A 17,313-nucleotide genomic window follows, 5' to 3' on the forward strand; every position below is an offset into this window, starting at 1 on the left:
GTGGTAACAGGGGTAGAGAAGGGGGTGGGGGAGGATATATTTTACTAGCTGGGATTTAGACTGTGTGGTGGTAACAGTGGTAGAGAAGGGGGGTGGGGGAGGATATATTTTACTAGCTGGGATTTAGACTGTGTGGTGGCAACAGGGGTAGAGAAGGGGGTGGGGGAGGATATATTTTACTAGCTGGGATTTAGACTGTGTGGTGATAACAGTGGTAGAGAAGGGGGTGGGGGAGGATATATTTTACTAGCTGGATTTAGACTGTGTGGTGATAAGAGTGGTAGAGAAGGGGGTGGGGGGAGGATATATTTTACTAGCTGGGATTTAGACTGTATAGTGGTATAAGGGGTAGAGAAGGGGGTGGGGGAGGATATATTTTACTAGCTGGGATTTAGACTGTATAGTGGTATAAGGGGTTAGAGAAGGGGGTGGGGGAGGATATATTTTACTAGCTGGGATTTAGACTGTATGGTGGGACATCATCTGATAACAGAGGTAGAGAAGGGGGGTGGGGAGGATATATTTTACTAGCTGGGATTTAGACTGTGTGGTGATAACAGGGGTAGAGAAGGGGGTGGGGGAGGATATATTTTACTAGCTGGGATTTAGACTGTATGGTGGGACATCATCTGATAACAGAGGTAGAGAAGGGGGGTGGGGGGAGGGATATATTTTACTACCCGTGATTTAGACTGTATGGTGGGACATCATCTGATAACAGAGGTAGGAAAGGGGGTGGGGGAGGATATATTTTACTAGCTGGGATTTGGACTGTATGGTGGTATAAGGGGTAGAGAAGGGGGGTGGGGAGGATATATTTTACTAGCTGGGATTTAGACTGTGTGGTGGTAACAGTGGTAGAGAAGGGGGTGGGGGAGGATATATTTTACTAGCTGGGAGTTAGACTGTGTGGTGGCAACAGGGGTAGAGAAGGGGGTGGGGGAGGATATATTTTACTAGCTGGGATTTAGACTGTATGGTGGCAACAGGGGTAGAGAAGGGGGTGGGGGAGGATATATTTTACTAGCTGGGATTTAGACTGTATGGTGGTAACAGGGGTAGAGAAGGGGGTGGGGGAGGATATATTTTACTAGCTGGGATTTAGACTGTATGGTGGCAACAGGGGTAGAGAAGGGGGTGGGGGAGGATATATTTACTAGCTGGGATTTAGACTGTGTGGTGATAACAGTGGTAGAGAAGGGGGTGGGGGAGGATATATTTTACTAGCTGGGATTTAGACTGTGTGGTGATAAGAGTGGTAGAGAAGGGGGTGGGGGAGGATATATTTTACTAGCTGGGATTTAGACTGTATAGTGGTATAAGGGGTAGAGAAGGGGGTGGGGGAGGATATATTTTACTAGCTGGGATTTAGACTGTATGGTGGGACATCATCTGATAACAGAGGTAGAGAAGGGGGGTGGGGAGGATATATTTTACTAGCCGTGATTTAGACTGTATGGTGGGACATCATCTGATAACAGAGGTAGAGAAGGGGGGTGGGGGAGGATATATTTTACTACCCGTGATTTAGACTGTATGGTGGGACATCATCTGATAACAGAGGTAGGAAAGGGGGTGGGGGAGGATATATTTTACTAGCTGGGATTTAGACTGTATGGTGGGACATCATCTGATAACAGAGGTAGAGAAGGGGGGTGGGGAGGATATATTTTACTAGCTGGGATTTGGACTGTATGGTGGTAACAGTGGTAGAGAAGGGGGTGGGGGAGGATATATTTTACTAGCTGGGAGTTAGACTGTGTGGTGGCAACAGGGGTAGAGAAGGGGGTGGGGGGGAGGATATATTTTACTAGCTGGGATTTAGACTGTATGGTGGCAACAGGGGTAGAGAAGGGGGTGGGGGAGGATATATTTTACTAGCTGGGATTTAGACTGTGTGGTGATAACAGTGGTAGAGAAGGGGGTGGGGGAGGATATATTTTACTAGCTGGGATTTAGACTGTATGGTGGCAACAGGGGTAGAGAAGGGGGTGGGGGAGGATATATTTTACTAGCTGGGATTTAGACTGTGTGGTGATAACAGTGGTAGAGAAGGGGGTGGGGGAGGATATATTTTACTAGCTGGGATTTAGACTGTGTGGTGATAAGAGTGGTAGAGAAGGGGGTGGGGGAGGATATATTTTACTAGCTGGGATTTAGACTGTTTAGGGGTATAAGGGGTAGAGAAGGGGGTGGGGAGGATATATTTTACTAGCTGGGATTTAGACTGTATAGTGGTATAAGGGGTAGAGAAGGGGGTGGGGGAGGATATATTTTACTAGCTGGGATTTAGACTGTATGGTGGTATAAGGGGTAGAGAAGGGGGTGGGGAGGATATATTTTACTAGCTGGGATTTAGACTGTGTGGTGGTAACAGTGGTTAGAGAAGGGGGTGGGGGAGGATATATTTTACTAGCTGGGATTTAGACTGTATGGTGGCAACAGGGTAGAGAAGGGGGTGGGGGAGGATATATTTTACTAGCTGGGATTAGACTGTATGGTGGCAACAGGGGTAGAGAAGGGGTGGGGGAGGATATATTTTACTAGCTGGGATTTAGACTGTATGGTGGTAACAGTGGTAGAGAAGGGGGTGGGGGAGGATATATTTTACTAGCTGGGATTTAGACTGTATGGTGGCAACAGGGGTAGAGAAGGGGGTGGGGGAGGATATATTTTACTAGCTGGGATTTAGACTGTATGGTGGTAACAGTGGTAGAGAAGGGGGGTGGGGGAGGATATATTTTACTAGCTGGGATTTAGACTGTATGGTGGCAACAGTGGTAGAGAAGGGGGTGGGGGAGGATATATTTTACTAGCTGGGATTTAGACTGTATGGTGGTAACAGGGGTAGAGAAGGGGGTGGGGGAGGATATATTTTACTAGCTGGGATTTAGCCTGTGTGGTGATAAGAGTGGTAGAGAAGGGGGTGGGGGAGGATATATTTTACTAGCTGGGATTTAGACTGTATAGTGGTATAAGGGGTAGAGAAGGGGGTGGGGGAGGATATATTTTACTAGCTGGGATTTAGACTGTATAGTGGTATAAGGGGTAGAGAAGGGGGTGGGGGAGGATATATTTTACTAGCTGGGATTTAGACTGTATGGTGGGGACATCATCTGATAACAGAGGTAGAGAAGGGGGGTGGGGAGGATATATTTTACTAGCCGTGATTTAGACTGTATGGTGGGACATCATCTGATAACAGAGGTAGAGAAGGGGGGTGGGGGAGGATATATTTTACTACCCGTGATTTAGACTGTATGGTGGGACATCATCTGATAACAGAGGTAGGAAAGGGGGTGGGGGAGGATATATTTTACTAGCTGTGATTTAGACTGTGTGGTGGGACATCATCTGATAACAGAGGTAGGAAAGGGGGTGGGGGAGGGTATATTTTACTAGCTGGGATTTGGACTGTATGGTGGCAACAGTGGTAGAGAAGGGGGTGGGGGAGGATATATTTTACTAGCTGGGATTTAGACTGTGTGGTGGTAAACAGGGGTAGAGAAGGGGGTGGGGGAGGATATATTTTACTAGCTGGGATTTAGACTGTGTGGTGGTAACAGGGGTAGAGAAGGGGGTGGGGGAGGATATATTTTACTAGCTGGGATTTAGACTGTGTGGTGGTAACAGGGGTAGAGAAGGGGGTGGGGGAGGATATATTTTACTAGCTGGGAGTTAGACTGTGTGGTGGCAACAGGGGTAGAGAAGGGGGGTGGGGAGGATATATTTTACTAGCTGGGATTTAGACTGTGTGGTGGTAACAGGGGTAGAGAAGGGGGTGGGGGAGGATATATTTTACTAGCTGGGATTTAGACTGTGTGGTGGTAACAGTGGTAGAGAAGGGGGTGGGGGAGGATATATTTTACTAGCTGGGATTTGGACTGTGTGGTGGCAACAGGGGTAGAGAAGGGGGTGGGGGAGGATATATTTTACTAGCTGGCATTTAGACTGTGTGGTGGTAACAGGCATAGAGAAGGGGGTGGGGGAGGATATATTTTACTAGCTGGCATTTAGACTATGGTGGAACATCATCTGATAACAAAGGTAGGAAAGGGGATGGGGGAGGATATATTTTACTAGTTGTGATTTAGACTGTGTGGCATGATGTCATCTAATAACATGGTTAGAGATGGGAAGGGGGAAACTTTAGAAGACAATTTAATTTTTCTGATTATCTGCCAGTTAGACCATGCGGTGGACTTCATCTGATTAAGAGTGGGGGAGAAATTATGTTTTTCTGATTGTCTGGGATTTCGACTGTGGCATGACATAATCTGACAAGAGGGGTAGAAAAGAAAGGGAGGGGTGGAAGAGAATACATTTAATACTTTTGAGCAGGGAAATGTTTTTTTTCTTTTTTTCTTACTTGATTATGATGGACTGTGTCTGAGCTCGCTTGATTCTGCCGGATACTTGCCGCTTGCAGTGATACACTGGTGGCACCTGTAATCAAAGAAAAAAACACCTGTAATCAAAGAAAAACACATGTAATCAAAGAAAAAACAGTCAGGTAAACAAGCACACATACCATAGCACCACAACAGGATGCAGGATTTCAGATTTTACAGGAACCAATTTTTCCATGGGACGGGACGTACCCCAGTGGTAAAGCACTCGTTTGATGCACGGTCGGTCTGGGATCAATCCCCGTTGGTGGACCCATTGGGCTATTTCTCTTTCGAGCCAGTGCACCACGACTGGTATATCAAAGGCCATGGTATGTACTACCCTGTCTGTGGGTTGGTGCATATAAAAGATCCCTTGCTGCTAATCGGAGAGAGTAGCCCATGAAGTGGCGACAGTGGTTTTTCTCTCTCAATATCTGTGTGGTCCTTAACCATAAAACCATAAATAAAATGTGTTGAGTGCGTCATTAAATAAACTATTTCCTTCTTTCACTTTTTCCATTGTCTGTCCTATGATTATTAGAACCCAATGCAAATCATCTTCTCGTTTTTTTGCCAGTAATAATTAAAAATGTGTTTCTGATTTTGCAAACAATCTTCCAGAAATGACTGTTTCTGTGAAATCTGTAGGGGTATAAAACACAATATATCCTTCAATATATCCTTTGCATTTCATAACATATACATATGTATAATGAACACCAGTAAATAACTATTTCTATGCACTTATTTCCAACTTCATTACTGCGGCTAACATGTAATATATCAAAGGTAATAAGTAAAACAATATTCATCTGAAGAAGTTTACTTTTTGTACTTTTTTCTGTCTTTTTCTTCTTTCTTTTGGTTTTGTTTGTGTGGAAGTTTTGTTGGGGTTTTGTTTGTTTGGGGTTTTTTTAGGAGGTTTATTGTGGGGGTTTTACTGGGAGGTTAGAATGGGTTGTTTTTTTTTTAGTTGCCATCTGGGCAAGTGGTGACAGCACTTTCACTTGCCCGGATCTATTTTCACTTGCCCTAATAATATTTTTTATTTTTTATTTAAAAAAATAAATTTAAAAAATTGGTCGCCAGGCGGGCAACCTTACTGTGGGTTTTCAGTCGCCCGTCGTCATTTTCAGTTGCCAGGGGCGATCGGGCGACCGTTAAGTTCGAACCCTGCTTTCAATTCAAGACATAGTCTTGTCACGGGAAGACTTCACAGTTACAACAATGACAACTACAGATGTTTTCAAAATGTCTTGGAGACGTGGTGGGTCGAGTATGGTATTAACAAAGTGTTCAATGCAAAAGGTGATACCTTTATCACCAATATTGTGGGTGGCATATTAATCAGTTACTCATTTCCAAACCGTATATACCGAGATCCACTATCTACTCAATCAAAAAACCAACAAAAGAAAAAAAAAAAAAAAAAAAAAAAAAAACAATACTTCTGTCCCAGGTATACACCAAGTACAAATAAGAATTTTAATTTATGAACTGTCAAGAGGGGTTATTACATATAGACCTACAAGCTGATGATGTTTACCTAGCAATAACAAGTTACGCACACACAAAGACAGGCAGCTCTTTATCACGCGGTAGTACCGGCTGCTGGTGAATGGAGAAATAATGGCGTATCTGTGAGTTGCTGGATACGGCAGACAATCGGTGGAATGTGTGTAATCTCACATTATCGTCATAAGTCTGTGATGGGCAATCATCGGGATTAGCGTCACCAATAAATGTTGCCTGGGGTTGTTGGGGTTGGGTTTTTTCAGTCAATTTGATTGATGTGACCGTGTGACATATCTTGACAAATGTCAGTGAGGTGGTTACATTTTCTTAGAAACACTCCACAGGAAGGAAGGGAAGTGAGGAAAGGAAAGTGGGGGTGAGGAAAGGAAGGAGGGGGGACAAAAGGAAGGAGGGGGACAAAAGGAAGGAGGGGGTGAGGAAAGGAAGGAGGGGTGAGGAAAGGAAGGAGGGGGACAAAAGGAAGGAGGGGTGAGGAAAGGAAGGAGGGGACAAAAGGAAGGAGGGGTGAGGAAAAGGAAGGAGGGGGTACAAAAGGAAGGAGGGGTGAGGAAAGGAAGGAGGGGGACAAAAGGAAGGAGGGGGTGAGGAAAGGAAGGAGGGGGGACAAAAGGAAAGAGGGGGTGAGGAAAGGAGGAGGGGGGACAAAAGGAAGGAGGGGGTGAGGAAAGGAAGGAGGGGGGACAAAAGGAAGGAGGGGTGAGGAAAGGAAGGAGGGGGGACAAAGGAAGGAGGGGTGAGGGAAAGGAAGAGGGGGGACAAAAGGAAAGAGGGGGTGAGGAAAGGAAGGAGGGGGGACAAAAGGAAGGAGGGGTGAGAAAAGGAAGGAGGGGGGACAAAAGGAAGGAGGGGGTGAGGAAAGGAAGGAGGGGGACAAAAAGGAAGGAGGGGGTGAGGAAAGGAGGAGGGGGGACAAAAAAGGAAGGAGGGGGGGTGAGAAAAGGAAGGAGGGGGACAAAAGGAAGGGATGGGGTGAGGAAAGGAAAGGAGGGGGACAAAGGAAAGGAAGGAGGGGTGAGGAAAGGAAGGAGGGGGACAAAAGGAAGGAGGGGGTGTGAAAGGAAGGAGGGGGGACAAAAGGAAGGAGGGGGTGAGGAAAGGAAGGAGGGTTGAGAAGTAATTTTAAGGGACAGGATGTAAAAGGAATGGATGGGAAGGATAAAGAGTTTAAGGGAAAGGGAATCAATGGAGAAGAAAGAAAGAAGGAAATGTTTTATTTAACGACGCACTCAACACATTTTATTTACGGTTATATGTAGTCACACATATGGTTAAGGACCACACAGATATTGAGGGAGGATACTTGCTGTTGCCACTTCATGGGCTACTCTTTTCGATTAGCAGCAAGGGATCTTTTATACGCACCATCCCACAGACAGAATAGCACATACCACGGCCTTTGATGTACCAGTTGTGGTGCACTGGCTGGAGTGAGAAATAGGAGGAGAAAGGAGAGGAGAAGAGAGTGGAGTGGATAAAGGAAAGGAGGAGATAGAAGGAGAGAAGTGGGGGTGAAGTGGGGAGGGGAGGGGGAGAGGAGAGGATAGTGGAGTGGATAAGGAAGGAGGAGAGATAGAAGGAGAGAAGTGGGGGTGAAGGGGGGGGGAGAGGAGAGGAGAGTGGAGTGGATAAAGGAAAGGAGGAGACAGAAGGAGAGAAGTGGGGGTGAAGTGGGGAGGAGAGGAGAGGGGAGTGGAGTGGATAAAGGAAAGGAGGAGATAGAAGGAGAGAAGTGGGGGTGAAGGGGGGGGAGGAGAGGAGAGGAGAGTGGAGTGGATAAAGGAAAGGAGGAGATAGAAGGAGAGAAGTGGGGGTGAAGGGGGGAGGAGATGCTTAAACACCTAAAACAACATGTTTTACTAAAAATAAATGATTTTTCTCTTTTTTTTTCTTTTTTTTTAAATTTATTAAAATTATAGGGATACCAATTTTTACTTATCCGACTACCAGATTTCATAACCTAGTAGCCCGGTGTGCAACAAGTGAAAAATGTTAAGATCAGGGCCTGGAACTTGTTTAGTATTTTCGTTTCATATACCCACTGCAGTCAAATTATTGCTTTTAAATAGTAGGAAAGGTTTTTTTATTAAGTTTTTTTAACAAGGCAGCCCACACCATTATCTTTGATGTTAGATGACAACTGAATATAAATTCCTTTGGCAATTGTAAAGCATAAATTAAATCATTAATGATGTTTTGGAGTTTTAATTAATTTATTTTTTTAACATGTATTAATAACTAGAGGTGTTGATAGGTTAATACTTTTTAATATTATACAGTTGACGAAAAAAACCTAAAAAACAATCACAGTTAAGTGAATATATTGACTATTTTTGGACAAATAAAAAAGGAGAAAATAGATCAAGTGAACCACAATCTGCATGAATAGATATATTTCTATCACATTCTTTCCATCACATTCACGTCGACTTTAATATACTACTTTCACAACACCCAACTCCTAATTATTATTACACCGCACCCTAGTTAACATTTAATACGAGTGATATTAGACTTCTTAGCCACTCCAATCACAAGAAAAGCATGAACTGAACACTGAATGGACTGTCTTTATTTATTGTCCCTCATATATACTGCATGCTTATGTGTATATATAGAGAGACACACACACACACACACATTCGGACCATTAACAACAAAGGTAAACAATTTCCACCTGCCCGAAAAACCTGTATGGATAGAAGAATGATCTATTAATTAATGTTGTATCGGCCCACAGCAGGGGGTCCCGGTCGCCCCAGTAACACGGACCAATGCACAATCGTAAACAGTGTTCTTGCCTGGCTAGGCTCGCCGTATTAAGTCCCTAATACAATCAGTGGAGATTTCTCAAATGAGAAACGGTGTGCGTCGTCGTCGTTGGCTGACTGACTGATTACCAGTGGATGATCCTACTAAACGCAGGCCAATATTAATGTGCGGAAATTGTCACTAAAAGATGTTAATGGTAATATCGGATACAGGGAGTTGCATGTTCAGTATCGCATCGTGATTTACTAAGCACTTTGTCAGAGATTCCTATACAATCCTAAAACATTAAATTGTAGATTGTACAACAGAGCTGGGCTGTATACCGTATATACCGTTTGGTATTAATTGGTATCATATCAATACTGATTTACTGTACCGAGCAAATTTCAAAACACAGAAATTTTGGTATTGAAAAATGTTATTTGTCATTTAGTAAAGCACTATCAATTATCTGATGGAAAAAAATAGATGAAAAGAAGAGAGATGAGGGCCTTGTGTATGGAATTTAATTTTATTTAGATGAAATTAGCGATCGAGAGACTTAACTCAGGCATGTATTTAAAGAGGATTATACCATTCAATATCGGTATTGGTATATTGCATCATATACTGCATACCATACTGATACCATGGTAAATCATCTACAAAATACATATACCAAACCTGAAATATCAATATTTATCTTATAACTTACCCATTATATCAATGTCATAAACCCATGTAAGAATTTAGTGTATTAACTTGGTTAATAATGATATGCAAATCTGCAAGGTCTCTAGGTAATGTATCGCTGTGGCTGGGTCATTTGCTTACAAGCCAACAAGACCTGTGTACCTGAGCGTAACGTTTTCAAAGATTTATTTAAAATGTGTGACGTCAAATTAATCTGTGTTAATCGTGATGACATCATATTACCGATGGCGGCAACTTATTTTAGAAGTATTATAGGATAAATAGAATTCGCTACTCGTGTTTTTAATATGTAAAATATCAACCTCATCTAGTTAATCGGTATTTGTCTTGGCAGAGCACCGGCAAATACCGATTAACATACATGTAGACTCGGTTGATATTTTCCTTTTAAAAAAATACTTGTGACGAATCGTCTATATATATATACCACCCAACTCTATTGTACAATTAATGCCTGTAATAACTTAGTGCATAATTTAGTACATGTATTACAATTTTGTGCAAAATTAGGGAAACTTTTGGGGCGATGATTTAAAGCTCAAAACAGGAAGTACAATATGGCCTGCTACAATTTTTTAACATGGTTCCTAGATGGAACAGTTAACACAGAGGGCTGTAATTTTCAATTAACTACAAATATTGCTGATGAAGATTTTGAAAACAAAATGTTCCCTAAAAAAACCCCATAATTTATAAACTAACAGATAAAATGAAACATGTTGTCAATAAAGTTCTAGTCATCTGCGAATCAACCAACCAAATTCATGCTATTTTTAAAGCCAGCCAACCAGTGGCTGTAAAATTAATCAGCATACATTGTATACTGCAATTATTGATGAAATATAGCACACCTGATATTTTATCCAACAAGGTAATAAAGACAGATATTATATATATCCTAGAACAATTAACTTCACTCTGAAAGTCTCAATCAATATATTTCCTTTATTTAAAAGAAAAATAATAGACTCAGCTGGCAAATATTAGAAGAAGAAAAAAACCTCAGCATTTATTATCGATTTGTACGTAAAAAAAATGGCATCTTGGAGTTTCAGATATCTATAGACTCCAGTGCAAAACAAAAGACATAAAACCATTTCGATCGTTATTGAAAGACTGTGCAAACTTTAAAGTTACATTTCAATTGTTATTGAAAGACTGTGCAAACTTTAAAGCTCCATTTCGATCATTACTGAAAGACTGTGCAAACTTTAAAGCTCCATTTCAATCATTATTGAAAGACTGTGCAAAGTTTAAAATTACATTTTCATCATTATTTGAAAGACTGCAAACTTTAAAGCTACATTTCAATCGTTATTTGAAAGACTGAAAACTTTAAAGCTCCATTTCGATCGTTATTGAAAGACTGTGCAAAGTTTAAAACTCCATTTCAATTGTTATTGAAAGACTGTGCAAACTTTAAAGCTCCATTTCGATCATTACTGAAAGACTGTGCAAACTTTAAAGCTCCATTTCGATCGTTATTGAAAGACTGTGCAAACATTAAAGCTCCATTTCGATTGTTATTGAAAGACTGTGCAAACTTTTATAGCTACATTTTGATCATTATTGAAAGACTGTGCAAACTTTAAAGCCACAGGTACATGTAAAGTCTTGAGTTCTTATTTAAGCTAACAATTTAAAACAGACCATCACCATTAATTTTCATAATGTCAAACATTATTTTGGATATTACTATATATATTTATGTCACATGAAAGTTTTATCACTCTCCATTTTAAGACCAAAATGTAAGTTGCAACTTCACTGGTGTGTGTTGCTAGTATGCCACACAGTCATCAGAGAAGGAAATGGTTTATTTAACGATGCACTCAACACATTTATTTATAGTTATTTGGTGTCGGACATATGGTTAAGGACCACACAGAAATTGAGGGAGGAAACCCACTGTCGCCACTTCATGGCTACTCTTTTCGATTAGGTCAGGTCAGGTCAGGTCATTGGGTTTTACATGCACATTCAGAACAAGCTGTTTTAGCACACGGCTGTCGTGGGCACAAGAGCCAGCCTTGGCCGGCTCCTCCGTCCATGACAGGAAAGGTGGGGGGAGGGGAGAGGAGGTACCACCTGCACTGGCAGGTGCAAGGGAGCACCAGCAGCCCGATCAATTAGCAGCAAGGGATCTTTTTATATGCACCATCCCATAGACAGAATAGCACATACCACAGCCTTTGATCTACGAGTTGTGGTGCACTGGCTGGAATGAGATGGGGGGAAAACCCAACCAGAGAGAGAGAATAGACCAACAGAGGAGGTTCGATCCTTCAAGCCAAGCACACATGCAAGCTCTCTACTAATTAGTGGCTGGATTTAGCTCAGTCGGTTGAGTGCTCGCATGAAGTACTTGTGTCGCAGGATCGAATCACCTCAGTGGATCCATTCAACTGATTGGTTTTTTTTCTCTTGTTCCAACCAGTGCACCACAACTGGTCAAAGGCCATGGTATGTGCTTTCCTGTCTGTGTGAAAGTGCATACAAAAAATGTAGCGGATTTTCTCTATTGATTATGAGTCAGAATTACCAAATGTTTGACATCCAGTAGCTGATGATTAATTAATCAATGTATGCTAGTGATGTCGTTAAACAAAAACAAACTTCAACTTTTAAATTCAAAGATCATATATTAGGTGCCCCCCTCCCCCTCCCCCCACCTCAAATGATAACCCTACTGAATATGGAATTGTATAAAACAAAGTATGGGGACTGTAACTTTGATATTTCACACACATTACTACATGGAAGGAAATGTTTTATTTAACGATGCACTCAACACATTTTATTTAAGGTTATATGGCGTCGGACATATGGTTAAGGACCACACAGATATTGAGAAAGGAAACCTGCTGTCGCCACTATAAGGTATACTCATTTCGATTAGCAGCAAGGGATCTTTTATATGCACTATCCCACAGACAGGATAGCACATACCATGTACCAGTCGTGATGCACTGGCTGGAGCAAGAAATAGCCCAATGGGCCTACCAACGGGGATCGATCCCAGACCAACCACGCATCAAGCGAACGCTTTACCATTTGGCTACGTCCCGCCCTGGAATATCAAAGTTACAATTAATCCCTGTACTTTTTAAACAATTATACACAGTGAAACCCCTCTAAACCGGACACCCGCTGGACCAAGTAAAATGTCCAGTTTAAGAGAGATCCAGTTTAGAGAGGTGATGTTGTTTACTGATTTTTAAAAAAGGACTGTGAAAAATGTCTGGTTTTGAGAGAATTCCAGTTTACAGAGGGTCCGGTTTTGAGAGGTTTCACTGTTTCACCCGATATATAGTTCCTGTATCATCTATGGTGCTAACCGAATACAACCGATGGTTGACAACACAATTCCATCTGATTCCTGAAACAAAAATCTACATGGTAGTTAATTCTACCTTTAATCAAATGACATTCTGTCGTTTCATATCAGCCATATATGTCAGTAATTGGTGAGAGGATGGAAATTTCCACTTCAATCAGCGACGTGTTAAAAAGTTTACCGCTTGGCTGGGTCTCTCCATGGACTGATATCGTTTTGTTCCACCACGAACTTAAAGCATAAACATGTGAAAGGAAGAACTATCGACTGACACGCGGAATCGATACCCAACATAAAGACCTGTCGTCATCCGTGTGGTACTGCCAAGCAAAGTATAGTTTTCACGTGAAAGAAAAGCCGGTAAAAAATAATCCTGATTTTTTTCATAATCCATGAGTCACTATATTTATTGAGTCTGCCCTACATCCCCCATCCCTCTTCAACTGACTCAAAGACCAGATTATGCCAACCTTAAAAAAACAAAAAACAAAAACAAAAAAAAAACTTACAAAAAGAATAACTTTTGTTTTCAAGTTGTGAAATTCATGGCAACTTTCATTTTACTCCTCACAAAAAGTTTTTGTGTGAAAGAAAAGGAAATAAAATAATCATAATTTCATATGGTTAAAAACGGGAATGTATTTTAATAAGAAATCATGTCTATCTGTTATCCGACATCAAGTTATTACCATACTGAAACCTCCTGCTAGATACTCCTTAAAAGATTTCTGCAAGGGGTCTTCAATATGATCAGGGGGTGAGATGTAGCCCAGTGGTAAAGCGCTCGCTTGATGCGTGGTCGGTTTGGGATCAATCCCCATCGGTAGGCCCATTGGGCTATTTCTCATTCCGGCTACTGCACCACGACTGGTATATCAAAGACCGTGGTATGTGCTACCCTGTCTGTGGGGTGGTGCATATAAAAGATCCTTTGCTGCTAATCGAAAAGAGTACCCATGAAGTGGCGACAGCGGATTTCCTCCCTCAATATCTGTGTGGTCCTTAACCATATGTCGGACGCCATATAACCGTAAATAAAAATGTGCTGAGTGCATGCGTAATCAAATAAAACATTTCCTTCCTTCAATATGATCAATATTTTGATCCATTTTACCTCCACAGGTTGGCATAGTAAAATAGTGGCAGAAAAAGGCTCTACATCACCTAAAACCAACCCCTGCAACTAACCATCGCAATTAGCAATGCTTTGGAGATTGTCATATGTGAAGTTAAGACTAGGATTGGATCTCGTCAGTGGGCCAATTATAATAGGCTATTTTTCGTTCCTGTCTGTATTCCACAACTGGTATACCAAAAGCTGTGGTATGTACTATCCTGTCTGTGGTGTGCTGCATATACAATATATTTTGCTGCTAATAAAAAACAGTAGCCCTTTGCACGCCGGTAGCACATTTCCTCTCTCATGATCTGGGGGTGGGACGTAGCCCGGTGGTAAAGCACTCACTTGATGCGTGGTCAGTCTAGGATCGATCCCCGTCGGTGGGCCCATGCATTGAGCTATTTCTTGTTTCAGCCAGTGCACCACAACTGGTCTATCAAAGGTCGTGATATGTACTATGTTGGCCTCGGTGGTGTCGTGGTTAAGCCATCAGACTTAAGGCTAGTAGGTACATGGTTCGCAGCCCGGTACCGGCTCCCAACCAGGGCGAGTTTTAACAACTCAGTGGGTAAGGAGGCAGGACATAGCCCAGTGGTAGAGCACTCGCTTGATGTGTGGTCGGTTGGGATCGATCCCCATCGGTGTGCCCATTGGGCTATTTTTCGATCCAGCCACTGCACCATGACTGGTATATCAAAGGCCATGGTATGTGCTACCCTGTCTGTGGGGTGGTGCATATAAAAGATCCATTGTTACTAATGGAAAAATTAAGCGGGTTGACTATGTCATATTGACCAAAAGTTTGACATCCACTAGCCAATGATTAATGAATCAATGTGCTCTAGTTGTGTCGTTAAATAAATATTACAGACAAAGCTGCTTTAAGTCGGGCACTGATACCCGAAACGTTCCACGGGTCATGGGTTCAACACCACTGAGTAGATTGTTATCAGCCCGGTCTTTTTTTAGACTACCTATGAAAAATGCTTTACTAACAGCTCGAACAAGTATGTATCATATGACGGGTACGTTTTGTAATGATAACACACACGCACAGAGATCGCTGAACCAAATCGCACTCCAATGGCAACCGACATACAAACTGTCCAATATTGTTTCATGTGAAGCTAGGCTCTTTTGTCTTCCATGTATAGAGTAGCTGTAGACTGGATACAAATCAATATATTCATACTACATTCCGATAAGTTAAAAAACAAATAAACTAAAAGAAAAACAAATCATGTAGGCGTATACATTAAAGCCTAAAAAAAGATGTGTGTGTTTCTGGGAACGTGATGAAAAAAATTAGGTAGAAACGGGTTGGGGTTGTTGTTGTTTTTTTGTTGGGTTTTTTTTTTTGGGGGGGGGGGGGGGGTGTTGGTTGGGTCTTTTTTGTTGTTGCTGCTGGGGTTTTTTGCTTGTTTTTATGTTGTTGGTTGTTGGGGGGTTTTCCAGTTAAAATGTTACACATGTACTCTTTTCACCTCAATAAAACAAATTAATAATAAAAACAATACATACTTTTTTTCTCTTTTTTTTTCAAATAAGGAGTGTCCCTTTCTTCTGCACGAATGTATCGTGTCAGGTTTTTTAGACAAATTTGTTTAGAAAGGAAAAGGACATTTGTTTTAAAAACACCTCAGCACCATCTAGTTATCAGTTAGCAGCCAAGCATCTTTTACCCAGTTTCCAATACACAGGACAGCACATACCATAGCCTTCATAAAATGACTACAAGTCAGAATGACCAAATGTTTGACATCCAATAGCCGATGATTGATTAATCAATGTGCTCTAGTAGAGTCGTTAAACAAAACAAATGAACTTGTAGAATGAAGCAATGGGTACAATGGGAAAATACAAACCAGCTACATATATATCCATCATTGGGTACCAATCCAGACACTATCTTAATGTGGTGTTTTCTTTTACCCCTACTAAAGGTCATGGTATGTGCTGTCCTGGCTGTCATATAGTGCATATAAATAGATGGCTTAAATTTGCTACTTTGTAACAGGTTTCCTCAAAGCTTCTACATCAGAATTATCAAATGTTTTAACATCCAATAGCCAATAATTAAGAAATCAAGGTGCTTTAGTGATACATGTCCTTAAAAACTTCAAAGCTACACACATGTACATGTATGTCACCTCGAGCGAGCACTCTACCACTGAACTACACCTCATTATGAAATTTTCAAAAAAAAAAAAAAAAAAAAAAAACCATCTGGAAAAAACAATGAAAAGAAAAATGAATAATAAACCCTCCCAACACTTTATTACTTCATTAACTTTCTTTTACTACGACTAAAGAAAAACTAAATGATACTTACATCGTTGTAATTAATAGGCTTTCTATTTCGGGGTCTTGGGTCTATAGATGTGTATCTGAAAAACAAAACGAAGAACAATTTCAGTTTGGCTACAAAAGAAGCAATGTAATATTTTTTTCCTCATAAAACAACACTGATTAATGTTTCAAGGCAAAGGCAGAAAAGTCTATTTGATTTTAAAATTAAGATAGCATTTTATCATTTTGCTACAGATTACACACAATCTTTGAAACAAAATTAAGATTCTTTTCATTTTCTTGTCTTATTTTGGGTGGGAGGTTGCACACAATTTTGATGTGCATGCATGCTTTTAGTGTGAGGGTTTTTTTCTTGTGACGGTTTTCTTTTCTTTTCTTCTTTGTGTGTGTGTGTGTGTGTGTGTGTGTGTGTGTGTGTGTGTGTGTGTGTGTGTGTCGTGTGTGTGTGTGTGTGTGTGTGTGTGTGTGTGTCTGTGTGTGTGTGTCTGTGTGTGTGTGTGTGTGTGTGTGTGTGTGTGTGTGTGTGTGTGTGTGTGTGTGTGTGTGTGTGTGTGTGTGTGTGTGTGTGTGTGTGTGTCTGTGTGTTGTGTGTGGTGTGTGTGTGTGTGTGTGTGTGTGTGTGTGTGTGTTTGTGTGTGTGTGTGTGTGTGTGTGTGTGTGTGTGTGTGTGTGTGTGTGTGTGTGTGTGTGTGTGTGTGTGTGTGTGTGTGTGTGTGTGTGTGCAATTTGGTTATGTTTATTTTAATTTAGCACTTAATTACTACCCCATTTAAGATGACCTTAATTTAAGGCATGGAGCTATAATATAGGAATCCTATATAAGGATATCTACAATCTACACAGTGTGAACAAAACCAACAAAACCGACACATAGACACAGGACTTGGGATTTCACTATTATGTCGTTTGCCTCGGTAAAATCATGGAACCGGAATTTCGTTTCCCATCATTATTATACGAGTACGACTATTCAATAAAAATAATATATAAATATGATTATTTTTTAGAAATGGTTTCCGATGAGTTGCCATGATCACAAGGCACGTACGGCACCGAAACAAAGTGTTTCCCATGGAATTTAAAATCCTATGACCTGTAGACAAATGATTTCTCTTCTTCGTCTGTCGATTTGATTTCTTAATTACTTTGTATGGGGT

General features: G+C 41.2%; 1 protein-coding gene across 4 annotated transcripts in view; it reads right to left on the minus strand.

Annotated features, from left to right (window-relative positions):
* LOC121377344 (doublecortin domain-containing protein 2-like) overlaps positions 1-17,313 on the minus strand; it is a 141,177-nt gene that overhangs the window by 53,622 nt on the left and 70,242 nt on the right. For all 4 annotated transcript variants that reach the window (XM_041505292.1, XM_041505294.1, XM_041505296.1 and 1 more), the window contains exons 2-3: positions 16,179-16,233; positions 4,370-4,446 (exon numbers count right to left, since the gene is read on the minus strand). In XM_041505292.1, coding sequence (XP_041361226.1) covers positions 4,370-4,446; positions 16,179-16,233 — 132 coding nt within the window. The remainder of the gene's footprint in view (positions 1-4,369; positions 4,447-16,178; positions 16,234-17,313) is intronic.

The sequence above is a fragment of the Gigantopelta aegis genome, chromosome 7 (assembly GCF_016097555.1).
Source record: "Gigantopelta aegis isolate Gae_Host chromosome 7, Gae_host_genome, whole genome shotgun sequence".
In the NCBI taxonomy this organism is placed as follows: Eukaryota; Metazoa; Mollusca; class Gastropoda; order Neomphalida; family Peltospiridae; genus Gigantopelta; species Gigantopelta aegis.